Source organism: Barbus barbus, assembly GCF_936440315.1.
Source record: "Barbus barbus genome assembly, chromosome: 35".
Lineage (NCBI taxonomy): Eukaryota > Metazoa > Chordata > Actinopteri > Cypriniformes > Cyprinidae > Barbus > Barbus barbus.
The window spans coordinates 11,562,727-11,583,493 of NC_136763.1; the positions used below are offsets into that span (position 1 = coordinate 11,562,727).

At 36.9% G+C, this 20,767-nt stretch overlaps 1 protein-coding gene across 8 annotated transcripts; it reads right to left on the reverse strand.

Moving 5' to 3' along the window:
* Positions 1 to 1,933: 1,933 nt before the first annotated feature.
* Positions 1,934 to 20,729, reverse strand: LOC306855348 (copine-3-like). Of its 8 annotated transcripts, XM_079393970.1 has the most exons (18): positions 20,602 to 20,718; positions 17,527 to 17,610; positions 14,909 to 15,051; positions 8,910 to 9,041; positions 8,441 to 8,620; positions 7,472 to 7,546; positions 7,015 to 7,086; positions 6,747 to 6,830; positions 6,539 to 6,628; positions 5,510 to 5,608; positions 5,274 to 5,360; positions 5,089 to 5,148; positions 4,785 to 4,918; positions 4,202 to 4,256; positions 4,067 to 4,118; positions 3,820 to 3,953; positions 3,448 to 3,684; positions 1,934 to 3,328 (listed from the first exon to the last, which is right to left on the reverse strand). In XM_079393970.1, exons 4-18 carry the CDS (start codon positions 9,039 to 9,041, stop codon positions 3,215 to 3,217), a joined length of 1,605 nt encoding a protein of 534 aa, XP_079250096.1. In that variant the 5' UTR covers positions 14,909 to 15,051; positions 17,527 to 17,610; positions 20,602 to 20,718; the 3' UTR covers positions 1,934 to 3,214. The 8 variants fall into 8 exon arrangements, with proteins under 8 accessions (XP_079250096.1, XP_079250093.1, XP_079250095.1 ...); XM_079393969.1 differs by lacking the exon at positions 14,909 to 15,051 and having other exon boundaries at positions 2,036 to 3,328; positions 20,602 to 20,708; XM_079393971.1 differs by lacking the exon at positions 17,527 to 17,610 and having other exon boundaries at positions 2,036 to 3,328; positions 20,602 to 20,696.
* Between the last annotated feature and the right edge of the window lie 38 nt (positions 20,730 to 20,767).

Sequence of the window (20,767 nt, forward strand, 5' to 3'; positions counted from 1 at the left end):
TTAGTGTTGAAAAATGTTATGCGGCCCATGTATTTATTTTGTGGTAACAGTGCATTTTAGCATAGACTTTCATTAGAAATCATAACATTATGAATGTTTTGTTCTGTCACTTTTGATCAATTTAATCTGCCCTTGCTTTCTTTCAACACTGATGATAATGTTTCTTGAGCACCAAATCAACATATTAGATTTTTAAATATAATAAATAGAAAACAGTTCCTTTAAATTGTAAAAAACATTTCATAATATTCATGCTTTACAGTTTTTTGATTAAACAAATCAGCATCAGGGACTTCTTTCAAATGATTATTTAATTATTCCAATCTTTTGACCAGTAGCATGGGTGTAAATAAAAGAAATACATTAAAAAAATCAAACACTCAATCTATTAAATGGTGGTGTTTGAGTTAGATCTCTCCCTTCTTTACAGTCACTGCATTTCCCATAAATGAAAATCTCAAGGAATTCCTCCTCATAAAGCCAGTGTTCACTCAGATTGATCGCCTTTTCTTTCTTGTTCTTTCCACCGTTCCAGTATCTGTTAGCTTAAGTTAAAGGATAACCTTGTGACAGACCTCTAGTCAAATATTTTAATTTCATTACTGTATCTGAGCTCATAGATGTGGCTGTTTACAAGACTCTGGGAATGTTGAAGTGCCTGTGGCAGATCTAGCATGGTGACTAAAGGTGTGGTTAGCATGAAGACCTCCTCCCAACATACTCAATAAATCACTAATTTCATCTGCATTCTACAAGAATGAGCAGCAATGTTTGTTGCTTTCAAAGGTAGTCTTCCCAAATGTATATTATGAAAAAATAAAGGTAGCCTAAAATGTGAAGGTGGTAACCAGCACACTACTGTTCAATAGTTTGGGGTCAGTAATACTTTTAATCAGCAAGGATGCATTAAATTGATCAAACAGTGAGAGTAAAGACATTGATAATAATAGTAAATAGTTATTGTTAAAATGATTTCTGAAGGATCATGTGACACTGAAAACTGGAGTAATGGCTACTAAAACGTCAGCTTTTTTCAGGAATAAATTACATTTTAAAATACATTAATATTAATGGAAAACAGTTAGGTTCAATTTGAACAATTTCGCCGTTTTTCTGATCAAATAAACATAGCCTTGGTGAACATAGGAATTTTGTGGTAACTTTTTTGCTTTTCTAATAAACATCTTTCAAAATTTCGCCATAAACAACTAAAACAGTTACCTCGTTGAAGATGGCTATATTCTCACACTGAAGGATCCTGGTTTTGTGAGTAAAACCTGAACAGTAAACAATTTTTTCTTTTTAAATATAGTAAAATAGAAGTCTTGCATATAAAAGTTTAAACAAAGAGATCACGTTAATCCCTCTATTATTTCTCACAATCTATAAACACCACACTTTCGTACATAGAATTTATTCCCAAATTAAACAGAATATGACAATATGATTATTCCTCCATTTCTAGCACTTACCTCTAAAACACAATTCCACTTTCCTGTCATATTTCCCTGGCAGGTTATAGATCTTCTTTAAGAGAACAGTGATAGACATGGCCGAGCGCTGCTGTGTCTTGTAATCTTGATCCACTGTTAGCTTTGATTGAAGTTGGTCCTCATTGTTCTTAAGGTACAACCACAACACTCAAATCTGACTTAAAATAAGTGCTAGACAAATACATCCTCAATCAGGCCGCTGTTAAATATCCAGTATTCATGTAGCCTTCAAAGCCAGAGCGTACGATCTGACACCTTGAAGAACTGCTGGAATTCCATCTGAAGGAAAACTCCCCAGGCAGAAGATGAGTTGTAATATTTACCTATGATAATTCAATAGTTAACAGTTGAACCAATGGCGTAATATGAGTATACAGGTGAACAGCTGTGTTCACGTCTGCATTTCAATTCTATAAACTCCAAATAATAAGAGAACAAGTGACAATTGGATAAATTTATTGGAACAAAACTATATGCCTTTTTGATGCACATGTGACCCCCCCCCCCAAACCACACACAATAACACCCAGAAACAAGCGTCTTGTGTGTTAAGGCAAATTTTATTTTATTCAGCATTCTTTGACAGTTTTTTGACACCAAAATTGGTGTAACTGAGTGACAATGGCTTCTGAAGAACATGTTGGCTGTGTAAACATTTCATGATTACGAAAAAAGTGATGGGAAGAAAAACATTCACAATATGATTACAATCCCATTCCCTTTAAATCATTAGATTAAAAAGATTTTTTAAAGAAGGCAACAGTCCCGCAAGGCTTCATGTGGCAAGCGCAAGAGCACAAATATCTAGTGAAGAAGTGCAATTACCTTTACTGTGCGATTAAGGTGCAACAATTTGTGTTAAATAAAATCAACAGCACTGCTTCTGTCATTCCAAATGGATCTTTAAAACATTATTTGACACTAATGTACAAAATCCTCAAAATAAAAAGGCATAACAAATAAGGAGTTCTATGGTCCCAATGGCTATGACTTTATCCCAGTAAACCAGTATTTTTAAATTCCATTCTACTTAAATTCATACTGTATAGTATATGCATTTCAAATTATCTTGGTCAAAACAATGATAACATTGGCAAAATAATTCACAAAGATACTAGCTTCTGACAGCTTTAGCTTGCTAGTGAAAAACATGCAGCAATTTCTTTGGTGAGATTATAGCTACTCATCTCTATTATGGCAGCATGATTATTAATTGCAGCATAGTGGTTGAATGAGTTTGAGTCGTTCACTTTTTTCAGACAAATACTATATCGCAAAAAGTGCAGAAAATTTAATAAAATAGCATTCCTGATTGATATGGCATGCATCTACATCAGAAAGCAAAGCAAGGCCTAAAAGTGATTTCAAATATTGGCTTAATTAACTCAAGGCATCTGTATTCATGAACAATAATACAAAAATATATGGAACAATATAGAGAAATTTCCAGTTGGAAAATAATAATATAAGGAATAACAATTCTGGAAGGTAAAAGAAAAATATGAAGGACTGAGAATGAAAATTATTTGCATAATATATAAAAAAGGAAAATACAAGGGAAGGCAAGTGGACTTCATTATATAGTTCAACACCACCACAGTGCTTCCTTTAACAGAGCTGTGGTTCCCTCTTGTGGTGACACATATTAATTGTAACTATACTATTACTAATATTGTATTTCTTTTAGATACTACAATTGAGTCTCCAGCGCAAACCTGTGTCTACTTGACAGGTGAAGGAGGGTTGACAGGAGCCATATTTCTCATTTTAAAATACGACACCAGCTGATTCGGCACCTCAGCCAGAACACTCTGAGCCAGCGCTTCTTTAGGAGCCTAAGGAGAAATGAGATGTAAAAAGAGATGGCATAATTACTGACAGTAATGTAGTTACAGAAAACACTGGATGTGAATTTAAAAACTTTGAACCAATTCATATGTTAAGAGGCTCATACATTGGCAAACTGCTTGAAGGGCACAAACTGCACAATATCTCTTGCCACCGGTTCTCCGGTCACAGATTTGAGAACTCCACTGTCCCCATCCAGAAACTCCATGGCTTTAAAGTCTGCCTCACCCACGCCCACGATGATGACGGACATGGGCAGTTTGGAGCTGTTCACGATGGATTGTCTGGTCTGGTCGAGATCAGTGATCTCTCCATCAGTGATGATCAACAGCACAAAGTATTGCTAATTTACAGACAGAGAAAAAGACACACGTATTGCTAATGGACTGAAAATACCATGGCAAACCACAGATCAAAGACACGTGAATAACCATCAAACCACATCCTGTGGATGAGGCAGCACAGTAGAGTTACTCACTGCTGCATTTGGTTGCTGGGCGACTCCGGCTGCAATTCGGGCCACGTGATTAATAATGGGGGAGAAGTTGGTGGGTCCATAGAGACGAATTTGAGGCAAAACCATGCGGTAGGCTTCCACAATGCCTTGCACTCCTGCATGGTATAAAACATCAGCCATGTGACAAGCATCTTCGAACGTGTTCTAGTCAAACAGGTGTGTAATTGTTCAATTTCAAATCCAAATTTTCAAACATCGCGAGCCTCACCTTCGCAATATGGGCTTTTGGGGTTGAAGTTCAATGGGAACTCATGGGATACCTAAGAAATTGCAAAAACTTACTTTTGTTGAATTAAATTTCTATTACAACTAATAATGAATAAGTACACCTGTAATGGCTAACCTGGAAGTTTGGAGGTACTTGAGCACCAAATCCAAATGCTGGGAAAAGTTTATCACTACAGGAGAAGACAGAAAAAAATGACTTCTATGTACACACACAAAAAATGCCATATGCTCACCAAGGCTGGACTTATTTTAATAAAAATGCATTTAAAAAGCAATAGTATTGTTAAATATAATTATTATTAAAAACAATTATTATTTAACATTTTAAAATGTAATGAATTCCTGTGATTTTCAGCATCCATTACTCTAGCTCAAGTCACATTTATTCTTATCAACTGTTGAAAACAGTTTTGCTGCTTGTTTTTTTTTTACTGAACTGATACTTTTTAGAATTCTTTGAACAAAGTTCAAAAGAACCACATTTATTTGAAATATAAATAATTTTTAACATTAAAAATGTCTTTACTGTCACTGTCAGTTTGATCAATTTAATGCATTCCTGCTGAACAAAATTATTAATTTCTTACAAAAAAAAGTACTGATTTTCAAACAATTTTAACATGTCTATACTTTTCCTACACCAATTATTTCAGTACAGTGCTCAATGGGTTAACTTTACGGACAAAAATCTCTCTTACCTGTCGTAGTCTTGGACTACCTGGCCAACGGACCAGATGGCTGACAGATACTGGTTCACGCCATTAGGGTTGAGATAGTGTAGCGAGTCAGGGGACCGGGGGTCTCCATTAGAGCCAGTGAAGTCAATGCCCACCTAAAATCAAATAATATTAACCTTTGTTTTAGAGTTTAAACCATACAGCCACAAATTTACATCCTAAATGTAATGTTCTGCATTATACCCATTCATTACATTGACATGTAAATGAATACAGAAAAAACACCTGCTATCAGATGCAAATGTTGTGGCATGACAGATCTTACCGTGAAGTTAATTTGGCAACCTCCCATCACATAATCCAGAAATGAATACTGTGCCTCAAGCTGAAAGACAGTGTGGAGATTATTTATCATCACTATCGTAAAATTATTCTAAACAATTCTGCAAATAGCAAAACATAATACTGCTTAGTATGTTTTCATACGTAACAGATGAAGATTGTTCGAACCTTGCAATACTTAATCCTGATGACCCCAGAGTTCTTATAACTCTTTTTCTTCTTTTGCTTCTCTGGATGAATGCAGTCAAACTCAATCTACAAAAATGAAAACGTTTCAGTTAACATACAGACATCATACCTTCTTTGGGCCAAATGTGTGGACCTTACAGAAATGCATGTGAGGAAAAGGAAATATTCTACTGTCAACACAAGAAAGCCTGGAGCAGTGAAGGTGCAAGTCTCACCGGGGAGCCATGAGCTGCTTTCTGCAGATCTGACACATTAGTTTGAAACGAACCAATGAGATCGTGAGAGCCATCGCTATCATAATCAAAGCAATCAACCTAAAAATCAAATCAAAAAGCCATGGACAAACAGACAGAAAGAAAGAAAAAGAGATGTTTAGGGAAGATTAACAGACATATGTCCTGCTCACCGCATTGTCTTTAGCCTCCATTAGTTTAGCGGCGGTGCAGGTGAACTCTCCTATCATGTCTGAGCTTGTGTTTTCATCCTTATCGTAACAAGTTACCTAGCAATTAGACAAAGCTTTGGTCTAAGGACTAGGACAACTGAAAGTGCTGGCTGATGGTGTCTTTGGTCCCTTAAAACAGGTACACAACTATATTTTAATGATACTATGTGATTTTTATCTGATCTACTAGCTTCGTCCAATCGTTTTGTACACTACTGTTCCAAAGTTTTTTTTAAAGAAATGAATTCCATGTATTATTTATTGGTGCATTAAGTTGATAACAGTAAGGAAGTAACAGTAAAGACTTTTACTTTGGTACAATTACTATTTGAAAGAAATGTATTTTTAAACTTTCAATTCAACAAACAATCCTAAAAAGAATGTCTCACAATTTCCATTATTTTAAAATATATTAAAACAAAGCAGTTATCTTAAATTAGTATTTTTTTGCTACATATTTACTCAATAAATGCAGGATTGTTAAGCTTAAGAGACTTCTTTTAAAAACTATTTTTACCGACCACAAACTTTTGAACGGTATGTGTGGTAGAAATTAAAGGCTCTTTTTTGTGAAAAGACAAGTGTTCACATTCGATAAGTTTAGATGAGTAATTTTCTTTTACATTCTCAATTATGTCTGAGAGCCAAAAGCATTAATTTCTTTCTGTTATCCTGAAGATAAATGTGCTTAGCTCTGTCTTCTAAAATAAAAACAATGGTTTCTCTTGCATAGTGAAATTGTTAAATTAAGATACTATGACAAATGTACATCTGATTGAGTATAAAATCTCTTTGATACCTTGATTGGTTTATTCAGGTCACCACTGCAGAATGTATGCAAGGAGACAGTAAACTTTTTCCAAGATGGATTCAAATTATTCTTGATGACCTATTAAAAACAGAAAAAGTCACAAAACAACCATCAGCAAAAAATGTAACAACAGATTAATCGTTTAGCATGCACAAATAAAAACTGGTTCTCTGTGTGAGTGAAAGTGGGTAAACACCTCTGTTCTGTGAACTAGCTGCCACTTCCCATCTTCTTCTTGCTTGAAAAACTCCAAGAATGGATCAGATTTCCCAAACATATCCTGAAAGAAGTAGCAGTGAATATAATAATGTGCATTTCCATAGAACACAACAGTACATAATTGCTTTTACACTGAATATAGCAATAATCTGTGTGTGGTAAGCTAGCAGTAACTATAATTGATATGGTACAAATTATAAATGGTTACAGCAAGATGCAAGAACACAGAGGCTGATCATGTATACCTTTTTATCCAGGTTTTTGGCCTCCACTTCCATCACAACAGCCCTGTTGTCTTTCACCTCATCAGCTGTAAGCTGTTCATATAAAAAAAAAGAAGAAAAAAAAGGACAACATTGCTAAATGTTTTTTAAAAAAGCTAATGAATTTATATACAGTATAAAGCTAATGAATAGCTAATGATATATAAAGCCAATAAATTCTATATTGACAAACTTTGCATACATTCACAAATGCAGATGTTATTTTGCTCAAACAGAGGGCTTTTTGTGGTTTACTAAAAACCGTACCATATGCAAATGAATCATTCTTTTGTGAAGCCCTTCAATTCTCCTGCAAATGCAAATGAATTAAATTGTGGTATGTAAAACATTCAAATGGAAGGTGTTAAAACTCATGTGATAAATTTCCATTTTCTTTTACCAGTGTTAGCATGTTAGAAATATGTTTATGAACACATACTGTTATTGTGCCTTTCCCAGCTGGTTTTGCTGCCTTGAGCTGAAGGGGCCTGGTGAGCTTCCTACTTGACACAATCTGTTGTAAAGTTTGGTGCAAAAACAAAGCTGTGAATTCAAGTGTATTGTTAACACTAAAACACCATTATGCATATGTTATACATTGTTATTACACGGCTCTGTAGAAGACTCTATTCTGATTGGTCAGTCACCACATCCCGAGGTAAGTTATTCCCAGATAACATATGGTAAAAACTAATAACACAGGCTCATCCAGGAAACTGCAGTTGGCGCTATTCGTTTGCTGGGAACATTTTTTCTTTGTGGAAGCTTTGGGTTTGGTTGGCTAATAAAATATTAAAACAAATCAGTATTCTCTGAACAAATATTTAATTATGTCATTCTGGTGGTTTTGCAGACTCGCTCTCTCGTTTTAAACAGATACGGCTGCTGCCATTTTGTGACGATTGTTTTGTACACTGTAATGGATTGTAAAATTACTACCAAACTGGAAAGATTTTAAAACAGTTTAGTCTAAAATCTATTTATCACCATAATTATTCATGTGGTAAGTAGTGTGTTCATATAATAAGTAGTATGACTGTACCATTTCTCTTAATGTCCATCTAGTTTGCATTTACCACTTGCTAGCGACTGCTTTCCTCACAGAAGTTTGCATTCAAATATTTAAACTCAAATCAATATTTTGTGTCTAATTATTTAGTTTTGTGGCAAGTAATTAGCCATGTAATAAATGGAATAACATACATCCAACTGGTTGTTATCACAAAATAAAGCCCATCAGTCTTACACAACATTAGTGCTGTCTGGATTAATTCTGCGATAATCAGCTGGATGTTACTTAATGAAGTCCAGTGCCACAAATATTAGCACTGCATGGTCGCAACTAGCACAGAACAGAAATCACAAAAGAATATGTGCGTCTCAATGCAACACTCTTTACAATACATACCTGGCCAAGGGTGCATTCAAAGCCTCCCAGGAAGTCGTCATCCTTAAGGTCAACAGACTTGTTGTCAATATCATAAATACCAAACTTTAGTTTCTGCACCTTTTCAAAGTGGTAATCAATGTGAAGTTTTGTTGAGAAATTGGGGTCCTGGCAATTCTTCACTCTCTCTGTGCGCTCCACCTGCAATGATCACATACATTAAACAAACTAGGATATACACACCCACACAAGTAGATTACATTTCAAACTATTTAAATCAATGATTATTGCATAAATGCTTTAAATTATAAATCACAGAAATTACTGCTCGTATTGGTGTCATTAATCAGCGACTTGCAACTTTAGCAAACTTTTTTTCGCCCAATGACAGCTTGCAGTGAGTGTCAGCTGCTGTTATATTCAGTAAAAAAAGAAATGTTATTTGATTGCAATGTAGCCACAGAGGTTTTTTAAGGGTTAAAATGCATACCTCTGACCATTTGTCATCCCCGACACTCTGCAGCAGAACACAGAGTGGATCAGATTTGGACCCAACATCTTTATCCAGAAGATTACTGCAAGAGATGGAGAGCTCGACCTTCGACACACAAGCAGCGGCCATCTGAAAACCACAACAGATACAAAGTTGAATAAAGTTTAAAAGCTAAACATCTTCTATGAATCCCTAAAGCGTGAGGATGTGAAATATTTGATGAAGGAAGGGGAAAGAACTATCAGAAGGGCGCATTCTGCTTAACTTGTCTGTAGTAAAGCAAAACAAGTTCATATAATCGTCGAACCACGCATGCTCCATTTCACAAAACTAACTTATTATGCGTTTTAAAACGAAGAACAAAGAAATTAGGTAAATATCGTATCTGATGGCCTAAATGTCAGTATTTGAGACTTCAGGACAGTTAAGTTACGCCTTAAATGCGCGACTGAAAAAAAAAAAAAACATTTGTGAATTGCTTAACGGCGTACCGCAAATCTAAAAGGGTAATACAAAATGAGCTGAAAAAATACGACCGTGAAATAAAAAAAATATCATACCCTTAACAATTTTCAAACTGTAGAAACTGTTCGGAGATACTACCGTCTCCACCCAGACACGTTTATGAAATACAAAATGAGCAGGGCGGTGCCATCCAGTTCCTCTCCAGACGTGCAACGCTATTGGTCAAAACGCCAGCTGAACTACTCTGCGATTGGCCAGAAGCCTGTCAATCACCGCACCAGCCTGCAGCACAGAGCAGTGTGCGTGAAACTAACATGGACTGACTCATTCCACAGAGAACGCAACAAGCAGCTCTACGTGAACTTGCACTCATTACACTTTACATGATATTAAAACACGAGTGTAACCACAACTACCAACTGAATATGAGAGAGAGAGAGAGAAAAAAAAGACCGTTTCAGCGTTAATAACAGCTTGACTGCACGAGTTTATAATACTTTCACGTAATGCACCCAACAATGCAGCGATCAATAAGCAGCTTTATAGGTGTTACGTATGCTACCCGCATCTGTTGTGCCACAGCACAGTAAGTCTCGACTGGTTTAAGCGCAACCTGTCGTAGCATCTGGGTTAAAAAAACATCGAGCAGAGGCAGAGCGTGCTTTCACTGACCGCTGTCTACAGTAACAGAGATTCCTCAACTGGGCCAAATTATTTGCAAAAAGCGAACCACCAATACAAAACAAATTCCTATATTACTCTGTACCTTATTTGTTGGATAATCTTTCAGAGTGACAAATTAGAGGTATTTGTTGCTTCTTGATATTGCAATGCAATCAACATATAAAAATGTAGATAAGGCTTCAAATGTCTATAAAAAAATTCTTAACACCAGTCTCACCACATCAATCACCATTGCAAAGCAGTGTTGTAACTCTTACACAATTTATAGAAACAATATTACAATTGCATACCTCCACAAAATATAGTTTCTTGAAAACATTTATTTGTTGCAATATCAGTCCAGATATTTCCAAAATTGTGGCAATGCATAGCAGCATTTTATTTCGCAAAACAAGGATGACTACTCAAATCAAAGCTAAATGCCGCCATGTTTTTCCCCCAAACAATGCATTCTTCCTTTGAAATATAGAACAAACAGCAATAAATCTGGTAGACAATCCAATGCTCACTGGTAGTTTATAGCAGTACTCATGTCTGTGTTTAGCACTTACCTGAACATTAACATGTTAATCAGGAACCAAGGCTCAGTGTCAAAAAGGCACAAAGCAAAATATGCAGTCCACAAAGCTGGAGAACCACTTGAGAATACGAAACAGGCAGAAACCCACTCAATTCATCATGAATTTAATTCTAAAGCATTTCACAACAACAAAAGTACAAAAGATCAACCCAAATGGAAAGAACTTGCATAAATAACCCTGAACTTTTTATCTTCTAAACAGGACACAATCACAAGCAGATTCAAAGCATCAAAGAACAGCATTTGAGAGCAACCGCTCTTGACCTGCTTTGATTGAAATGCATTGAGAATGTGTACAATTCTTTAACAAAAAAATAAATAAAAAATTGGTTGGAAGAGAGAAATCACAACCATGTAAGTGAACAATCTCTAGAAAAGCATTTATGCACCATAACATTTGCCATCATAACCCACAGCCAAAACAATGAAACATTTCATTGGCCTCTCATCAGTGCAATTTGCATGAGAATTGTTCATTCCCTTGTATAACATCAGAACAAAGTTCAAAAACAGCGAAATTCAAAAATGTGTTCCTTTTTTTTTTTACACATATGAAAACACAGCATTTTAAAAAAGCCATCTGTGGCACAACCAGGGCAAAATTTCATGGGTTCCGGAGATGCTTATCTGTGGTAGCAGAAAACATGAAACATTTAAAGAGTGCCTTCTCATCTCAGGTATTAAAAAAACTAAAACATTTTAAATAATGCATTGTGAGAAAAGGTCAAGACTACAATATAAAGACTACAATCTAAAGCAACAAGCAATAGATTAGAGCTAGAGTCCAATCTCTACAATAACACATCTGATGAAAAAATATTTAAAATATAAATTGTTTAATATTGGATACAAGGAAGTCACAGCAAAAGATTTTATTGTTCATATCTGAACTGGAAAAAAAAGGACAGGAGAGAACAACTTTAAGTGTCATCATTTCTGGTATGGCATTTTATTGACAAAATAGTTCAGCTGTATTTACAAGAGAAAAAGCGATGGAACATCGAAAACTAAGCATAGCAATTGATCCATTTCAGCAACACTGAAAAAAAGCCAAACATCCAAAAACAAAAAGAGGAAACTATCATCAAACACCACAGCAACAAGAGAACAGAAACTAAGCAAAGAGAATAAAATGCTTTCATATACATATTACAATGCTGCATTTGCTTCACATCCCGCTTAGCATTTACAGAATTGGTTTGACACCAGGCTGTTTAGAGCAATCCAATGTGACAGCAACAGATATTGAAAAAGACATGAACATTTGCATTTTATTGACAAAGAGAAAAGCTTGCAGCAGAGCGCAAACATGGTAACTGAAATTTAATGAATTTAGCACACAATGCATGGCAGCACGGTTTTTACCTCAGAAAAAATGTGTAGATGCAGCATGGATCATACAGATGTGTAAAACTTGAGCAGAGATGCAAAAACAATGAAGAATTCTGAGAGTGAAACGTACTTGCCAGCTAACCTCCATTGCAGATATTAGCCTCTATTGAACATACCACTATAAACATGCCCGTCTTTCAGATCTGCAGATGTGAACTAAAACATTATTGGCCTGAATTCTTAAACAATGCTGTTTAGAGGAATTTAAAATTAACATTGTCTTTCCTCAATTATTACATGCTTCATGTAACTACAACCTTGGACAAATAATGTGTCCAGAAAAAAAAAAAGAATCTAATACTTGTCAGATTCTTCTTCTGTACATAAAACAACTGGATAAGGAAATTATGTGTCAAAAGATAAGACACTTTGCAAAGACGAAGATCTTGCTTTCACCCCAAAGTGATCTTAACTTTTCTTGCCCCAATGGGCCTATCATTCAGGTCCATAACAGCAGCCATTGCTTCATCATGGGAGTCAAAAGCAACCATCGCTTCCCCAGTGGGCAAACCCTTCTCATTGAATTGCAAACATACTGACCCAGGCAACACTTGATAGCCGTAGAAGAAATCAATAATCTCATCAACGGTCACAGTAAAGGGCATGTTTTGAATTTTGACAATGGTGGGCCGCGTATTACCTGGACCACCGCTAGATGGTCCTCTTAAACTCTCAGAAGCTGGCCGCTGACCTTGGTTACCTCCACGATTTTGGCTGACTGCTTTACGAGCAGATCCATTATCAAATGGTGGGATGCCCCTTAAGGGCTCTAGCACGCTAACAAAGCCGGCAGGCGCACTGTTGCCATCGGGTCTGAAACCAGGATGCTCTAGTACAGGACCGGGCAGAGGTCCTCCAATCATTGGCGGGGGAATGCTTAGCGAGACATCACCTAAAGAAGCACCAATTGGCGGCAAAGGCGGCGGACCTGCCAGTCCGTTACTTGGGTTAATAAATGGGTTGACAAAAGGGGGACCGTTGCCAAGGGTCCCTACAGCATTTCTCAGAAAACTAAACTCATCCCCTGTCATCCCTGGAAATGCATGAGGTGCTTGGGGAACTTGGGCCTGGGGCTGAGAGTGTGCATAGACATGAGCATGGGAATTGCCATGAGATTTCTGGCCCCTTTTTGCCTGGGGAGGAGGATTTCTCTCAACTTCCTTCATCTGCTCGAATGTTACTAAATGAACGAAAGCATCCCTGCCGTTCAATTTCTGCCTATGTAGTCTCTCTGCTTTAAGTGCATCCTCATCGGACTTAAACTGAACAATAGCCTGGCCAAGACCGTTACCATTTGCGTCAACTAACACCTTAAGGCTTTCCTCAAACAACTGAATGCCATCAAGAAACAGACGGACATCTTTTTTTGACACGTTATAGGGAATATTGGATATGTGAGCACAATTCTTGGCACTCTTTCCTCCTTCACCCGAGCTATGCTTCTGATCACCTTGGGAACCCTGCATCCGTTTGCGAATGGTGTCTATCTTTTCATACATGTTTTTCTTTGTGATTGGATGCACCTGTATAAACCGACTACCCATGTACTGCATATGGCACCCGAGAGCAGCTTTGTAGTCTGTTTCGTTCCTAAACTCCAGAAATCCCTCACCGGTTGCCCTGCCATTGGGTCCATATGCAATGTAAATGCTATCTTCAACAATGTCAAGATTTTTGAAAAACTCAAAGATCTGCTTGTTTTCTGCTTCATATGGGAGTCCTTTCAAATAGACAGAGAATTCTAGTTTGTGGGGAGATCGGGATCTGGCTCGCTCACGGCCAGACGGTGGTGGCGAATTGGTGCTTCTGCGACGATGACGGTTGTGTTCAGCGTCACCAGCTGCTTTAGACTGTCCCGAGCTCTCTCTCCACTGCCGCTCTGTAGCTGGAGATACCTCAACATATCTTTGGCCTATCACTCCTGCATTTCTTTTCAGAGCCTCAAAAGATTCTTGGGGTGAGAAGAACTTTACCAATGCCCTGCCGTTGTTTCTACCCAGGTTGTCTTTGAGCAAACGAACAGACTCAATCCCAAGTCCTAGGAAAAAATCTCTAACTTCAATTTCAGAGACTGAAAAAGGAAGGCCGTGTAGATGAATGTAAAACTCATCTGGGTTTGTCATTGATGATTTCATGTGAGGTTGGAGGTTCAGGGGGTTTAGAGGGTTTAAGGGATTCAGGAACATTGGATTGGGATTTCCGAGAGACAGTGGACCAGAGGCTAAACCACCAGCGACAGGGCCAACTGGGGGAGGGACACCAGGGTTGAACGGAGGAAGTGCAGGCATGTGAGGCATGTGTGCAATCGGAGGCACTGATGTTAGCGGATTAACAGCTGGTACCGGTGGCAATGTGGATACTGGTGGTGGTACTGGTATGGGGGGCATCGGTGGTAGAGTTGGCATAGTGGGCAAGGGAGGCATCGGGGGAGGTAGAGAGTTCAGCGACGACATTGCCGTGGTCATTGTGGATCCCAAACTAAGATTTGGGCTGCTGAAATTATTAAAGTTTGGGGGCATGTTGCCCATAGTAGTGGTGGAAAAGGTAGGGACAGTCTTGTTGCTTACAGGCTCATGTGTTGATGCTGCTGTGGTGGCTGTAGTTGAAGTTGTGTTACTAAAACTTTGTGCTGTGGTTGACAAGTTGCCCCTTCCACTTCCACCAGTACTAACCGGTGGACCCGGCCTACTGCCATTTCCTGTGGCAACCTCTGCACTGCCAGTTTCAAAGCGCCTACGGCTGAGCTCGATCATATTTTGCATTTCGGTTTTGCTACTTAGCAACAAAGAAACCTTGGAACCTTTGATCGACCCCCCTGTGCGCATCATCCCAAGCCTTGCATCTTCATCTGTGGCGAACACGATAAAAGCCTCACCGTGTTCACCCCCTACAATATGCACACCACCATCCGGGATGGTCAATCCAGAGAAGAAATGGCGTATGTCCATAGTCCCAGCCACAATGGGGAGACCCTGCAAACGGATGACCACAGCCATGCTGAGGTGCAACAACACACACCTGTAGATGAAAGAAGGCAACGACTGTCAGGCTATGGTAAAAGGCAAAAAGATAACAGAAAACCAGTAAACAAACCACAAGAAGAGAATTAACAGCAAGACCAAGTATAAACACATGATAGCAGAATAAATAGAGCTTGAATTGTAACACTGCAAAGCCAGTAGGACACACAAACTCTTAGCTCATCACGTTGTTTAATGGCTTTGTAGTTGTAGCCAAAGCACACTACCATACTTAATTTATAGCATGCAACAAACCAAACCAAAATATATGACTAATGAATTGAGCTGAACAAAACTTATCAAACAACAGCAATTTTCAGTGCATTTAAAATATTTTTAAACGCTTCATACTACATAAAATTGCTATATAAAACACCATTTTAAACATGCCATTTGCCTGAATTTAACAACTCACAATCTTCAAATCTGAGAAGAAGACTGAGACCAATAATACCATTTGATATTTTGTATTAAGCAAAAATGGTCCTGGGGAGCCACAGCACTGCACACCTGACACATTCAGTTCAGTTCATGAAGATCTCTCTTAATGAGCTGATAATCAGACTCGGGTGTTTTAAATAAAATATACATACTATATAAGCAGAGCTGTGGGTCCCCACCAGGATTGAAGACCACTGGTGTAGCCTATTCTACAGTGTTTCTGGCTTAATGATTTACTGAGCACAGAGTTCCCAAACCTTTTGACCCATGAAATTTCATGGCTTTTATAGTCAACCTGTGATCTTAGCAAAAAAAAATATAGATTTTTTGTTTAATCGTTTTTTTAAAATGACGTCGATTCAATATTAATTCTCAAAAGCTGCGAAACGATCTTTTCCTGTATTTATTTCAGCAAACATTTAAATCAAGATCTGATTAATGTTTATCTTATCATTAGTCTTCTCCACTAGATGTCACCCTCATTTACCGGTTACGATGTTACAACAGAAAGCCCGTCATTCATTCAGAGCTTATCATGGCAGGGATACTGTTGACAAGAACCAAGAACAAAGCAATATGCGTGATATGCAATGCTCAGGTAAAATTGTATAGTAATACAACAAATCTGCGGAAGCATTTGACATCACGCGTAAGGCGCCATGATTTCCGCAATGAATGAATAGCGGATGGAGCAGACGCACTATTTTGTTTACTACATACTTACTAAAGCGCGGACGACGCTCACGGTGTTTTCAGCCTCTGCCGTCTCACTATTTGATGATAAAACACAAGAATATAATCTCCAGCTGCTCTGACAGTCACTTCACTAGCATTGTACAGTTTAATTTGAGAAATCTACCATCATATCACATACACAGCAGCTGCAAGTTCCTCACGGCAACCCGTCAAAATAAACGTTTCGTTTAACGTGCAGAAACTGTGCCAGAAATATTACTATTTAGCAGTCTTAAGACTCAATGTAACAACAATGCTACTACTACTAATAATAAATATTCATAAATCTTTATTTTTAAAGGAATAATCACATTCGTTTTCTTTTTAATTTTAACAGTAAACCTCTGTTGTGCCAAAACTTTGCACTTTGTTTGCCAAAACATAAATGGGTTTAATTTTTAGGATAAATTATGATAAATTTGATTTGGATAAATTAAATTAATGCGTTATGCCTTCATCTGATTACCAGACAAATTAAGAAGAGCATTTTATAGGGACCTATTTTTGTTTTAAAAAGAATAGGTTTAAAATACAGGTCTGTGGCTCTTAATTTCTTTTTATTAATTCACCATTTGTAAACTGATGTTTACTGTTTTTTGTTTTTTTTAGAAATATCAATTGCATTTGTATTAAAACTATATTCACTGAATGTAATCCAAAAAAATTGAGAATCTAATCAAGAATCGAATTGAATCGAGAGCTTGCAAATCGAAATTGAATCGGAACATCTGAATCGATACCCAACCCTAGATGAATGGATACACATTATTTTTTTAAATCCTCTTAAAAACTTGAATAAAATAAAAATAGAGATTGCACTCACCAAAAGCAATTATATGGAGCTGAGCAGAACCAGAAAAACTTACATTGCATGACTTAAAGATTTTAATTTCCTCAACTTTTCCAGCCTTAGAAATCCCAATTTCCAAATTATCCTTATATTCCAGGTTTCCAGCAACTGTGGGAACCCTAAATAGGCTTAAATATGCTTTATAACATTTTTACGGTAACCAGCAACAACCTAAAAGATTTTTTTGCAGCAATTTTCTTATTGTCCCCCAAAACTTTAATAGCATTGATTGTATAAAAAGAGAGAAAGAGAATTGCATTGTAGATATAGTGAACCATTTGCACAGAATGCGTATTGCAGTAACTTATTTTAAGACAACAAAAATCGTTAAGCCACATTTCTAGATTCTAAGTGGATGCTTTTTTCTTTTTAGGATAATAATAAAAGATAAAATTATCTGACCACATATCTCTAATTTCAGTTGACTAAGATCCCTCAGATGCTTACCTGTATTAAAAGTGCTGCTTCGTTACAAGATGCACAGGATACCCAAGCCAATCCTGACGGCAATCATTTAAAATCAATTCTTGACTGTAATAAAAAGAATAAACGGAGGGAAATATATGTAAACAGCATTAGAACAAGCATACCTATGAGTGTCTCCAAGAAAACAATTCAGTGCCAGCCATTTCCAGCCCATTTAGTATAACATATTCTTGTACAGCAAAACTAAAAAATTTAAATCACCACTTGTGCACATGAGATATTGGCCAGCTGCTTCGCAAAAGCCATTCACACACGAATTGATCTTAAAACGCATGCATGTCATGTATTTCAAGTATCCCAGCAAACATTCATACTTAATAGCAACACATTAAAAATACAGGAACATTTCCATATAAGAGAAAGAAAAAAACATGTCAAAGCATATAAAACTACAAAAACAGATTGTGACCTTCCATAGAGTGAAGAGAACATCTGATGTTAAATTGTGAGCAATGTAAAAGAAACGTAATTCGAGAACATATCTAACAGCATCTAGCTTATTTTAACCTGACTCGTGTATCTCTGACCTTCAAATTGGTAAACTGTAAACAAAGAAAATAAGAAAAAGCCAGTGGGATACTAAAAACAACAGTACAACCATTGTAGATTTTTTTTTTAACCTTTTTTTACTTTTTTCAATTTCACACTCCACTTAGGCTAATCCATGACACATTTACCCCCTCCATAAATGGAAAGTCTTTTACTCAATTTCAAGACTCCAATTCATCTTTGGAAACCAAAAGATATTTTTCATATTCTTTAATTTTTGTGCGTCCTAAAGTCCTCTCAACCAAAAGTAATGCATCAATAAGGACAAAAAGAGATAACCTATATGAATTGAGTGGGTTAATCCAAATCTTCTAAAGAGACATGATGACTTTATACAATAAAAATATTTAATTTAAGCTTTTATTCACATACAAACAATCATCAACTCTCATACATGAGCTCAAGGTAAACAGAAGCTGGTTCTCGTGTTCGTCATCATTTAAAACTAAATATTGTGGATTACACCTCTTAATTTCAATGGATTTGGCAACTACTTACTCTTTATGAGACATCTCTTTATGTACTTTTTGATGTGCCTAAGTTTCGGTTGTATGAACTTTCAAAGGATAGACATTTAATTTGACTGAAAATTTTACGTTTGGGTGAGAACATGCACATTTTCATTACTGGGTGAACAGATTAAATAGGAGAGAAGTAGGCCTATTTGATCACCTACCACCAGAAACCACAAAAACTAGGTTAGTTCTAACGTGAGAGTGTATTTAGACCAAAATGTGACAATCTCCTACATTCTGCCAGTTAAATAACGTTAAGAGTCTTAACAACCCAGAGGTGGAAACCAGGGCCCGTATTCACAAAACATTTGATCTTACCACTAAGAGTTCTCCTAAATAGCAGTAAAATTTTGAGCTAAGAGTTTTCTCTTAAAACCTATTCACAAAGCTGCTGAGACAAACTTTTACTAAGGAATAAAGAGAAGTCTTAAGCTAAGAGTAAAGGCAGGGTTGACCTGGCTGATAGGGGAGGGGTCACTGTCAGAGATACATTCATAGAAATATTGTAGAGTGCGATATTATGTTGGTATATTCAAATAAAGATGTTAAAATGCAGGCTAAGTGTCACTAATTAAACAAGTATACGTTCAGCTAATTGTCAGCCTCTTACACATGTGCTTCTCATAAACAATTAGCAGATATACATATAAACAGCCTTTTAATGAACAGAGTAGAATAATAATGTCTGATAGTAAGACATGCAAATGCAAAATAAAACAATACCGGACACAAGAACAGCTGTTACTTCTTGCCCAGCTGGTTAGGATATAATTCAAGGAAAATCTGGAGCTGGGATAACCTACAAAACCAAAGGCGATTCATTTTTGAAAACTCATAAAGTCAGATGTTTCTAAAATGTTTCCTTTCCGAAGCAGATCGCTGGCAACAGTCATTTTATAATAGTTTGTGCATTGGTCTTAGTAGTGCTTTTCACTACTCCTAACATTTCACAGATTTAGGAGCTAGTTTAAGTGTTAAGACACTTTGTGAAATACTCTTAGAGCAAAATTTAGGACTGACAAGCCCATTATTTTAAAGATTTTAAATCAGCGAGTTATGAGTTACTTTTAGCCTTAAGATGTTTTGTGAATACAGGCCCTGGTCACATAATCTGAGGCCAATACTAACCATGTGAACATAAACCTGAATGCATGTAAAAACAGATAGTACCATCAACCAAATAATTAAAAGACATCAAGGTTTAAGTCTGTTAATTGCACTTTGAAAACACTGTGTAAAAACCTTAACTTAGAGACTTCTATTGAAGCAATGCTTTTCACAAGATTTCAACGCTGTCACAATAATTCAGATTTATGCTGAAATATGACAAAGTGGCTACAAACTTCATACAACATCGAATATGAAATGAGCTTCATCCGTAGCACAATGCAAATTATGCGTCAAATAGAGCTTATTCACGTTTGCAACTTGCTTTTGCAGGAAAACCCAACCAACCAACCACTGAAATACAAGAGCGAATCATAACAATAGAGAAAAACAGGCATGGCCAGCCGTTCGAGAAAAGCTCGGAACCACAGCACTCTTTGATTTCTTGAATAAAAATCATCTAGTTAAATAAGAGTTTAACAATAACATGGCGTCATCAGCCATTCAATCCTCAAAACCAGCGAGAGATGAAACAAAATGGCGCCGTCTGTATTTACAGAGCAAATGGACTGATGCCGTCTACAGCAGAAACAAAGCTCGCTGCTATTCCCTCAATCTTTCATTTCAGCACAGCATTTCTTAGAAATAAGAAAACAACATAACCATTGCACGGAAAGGAAGAAATGACTGGCTAGCTGCGCATTACCAATTTAAACAAAACGGTGTCGTTTGCTTGCAGCTCATAATCACCCTGCCCTCCATTAAACTGATAAAAAAAACCATTGCACTTTTGCAAATGTCGACAGTGTTGTGTATGGCTACATGAAATACAATGTGTGAATTGGTGTACTTTGCATATTCTTACCGAAATTATTTGTCTTAACTGATCTTTTTTTAAAAAAAAGTAAAGACGAGACGCTTCAGCCGTGTTCTCTTGCTCTTCAAAGTCTGGTCGTGCTCTCTGCTCAGTATGATTGACACTGGAAAGAGAGCGACGGCGCATGCGCTCCTCTAAGCCAATCAGTTGGAGG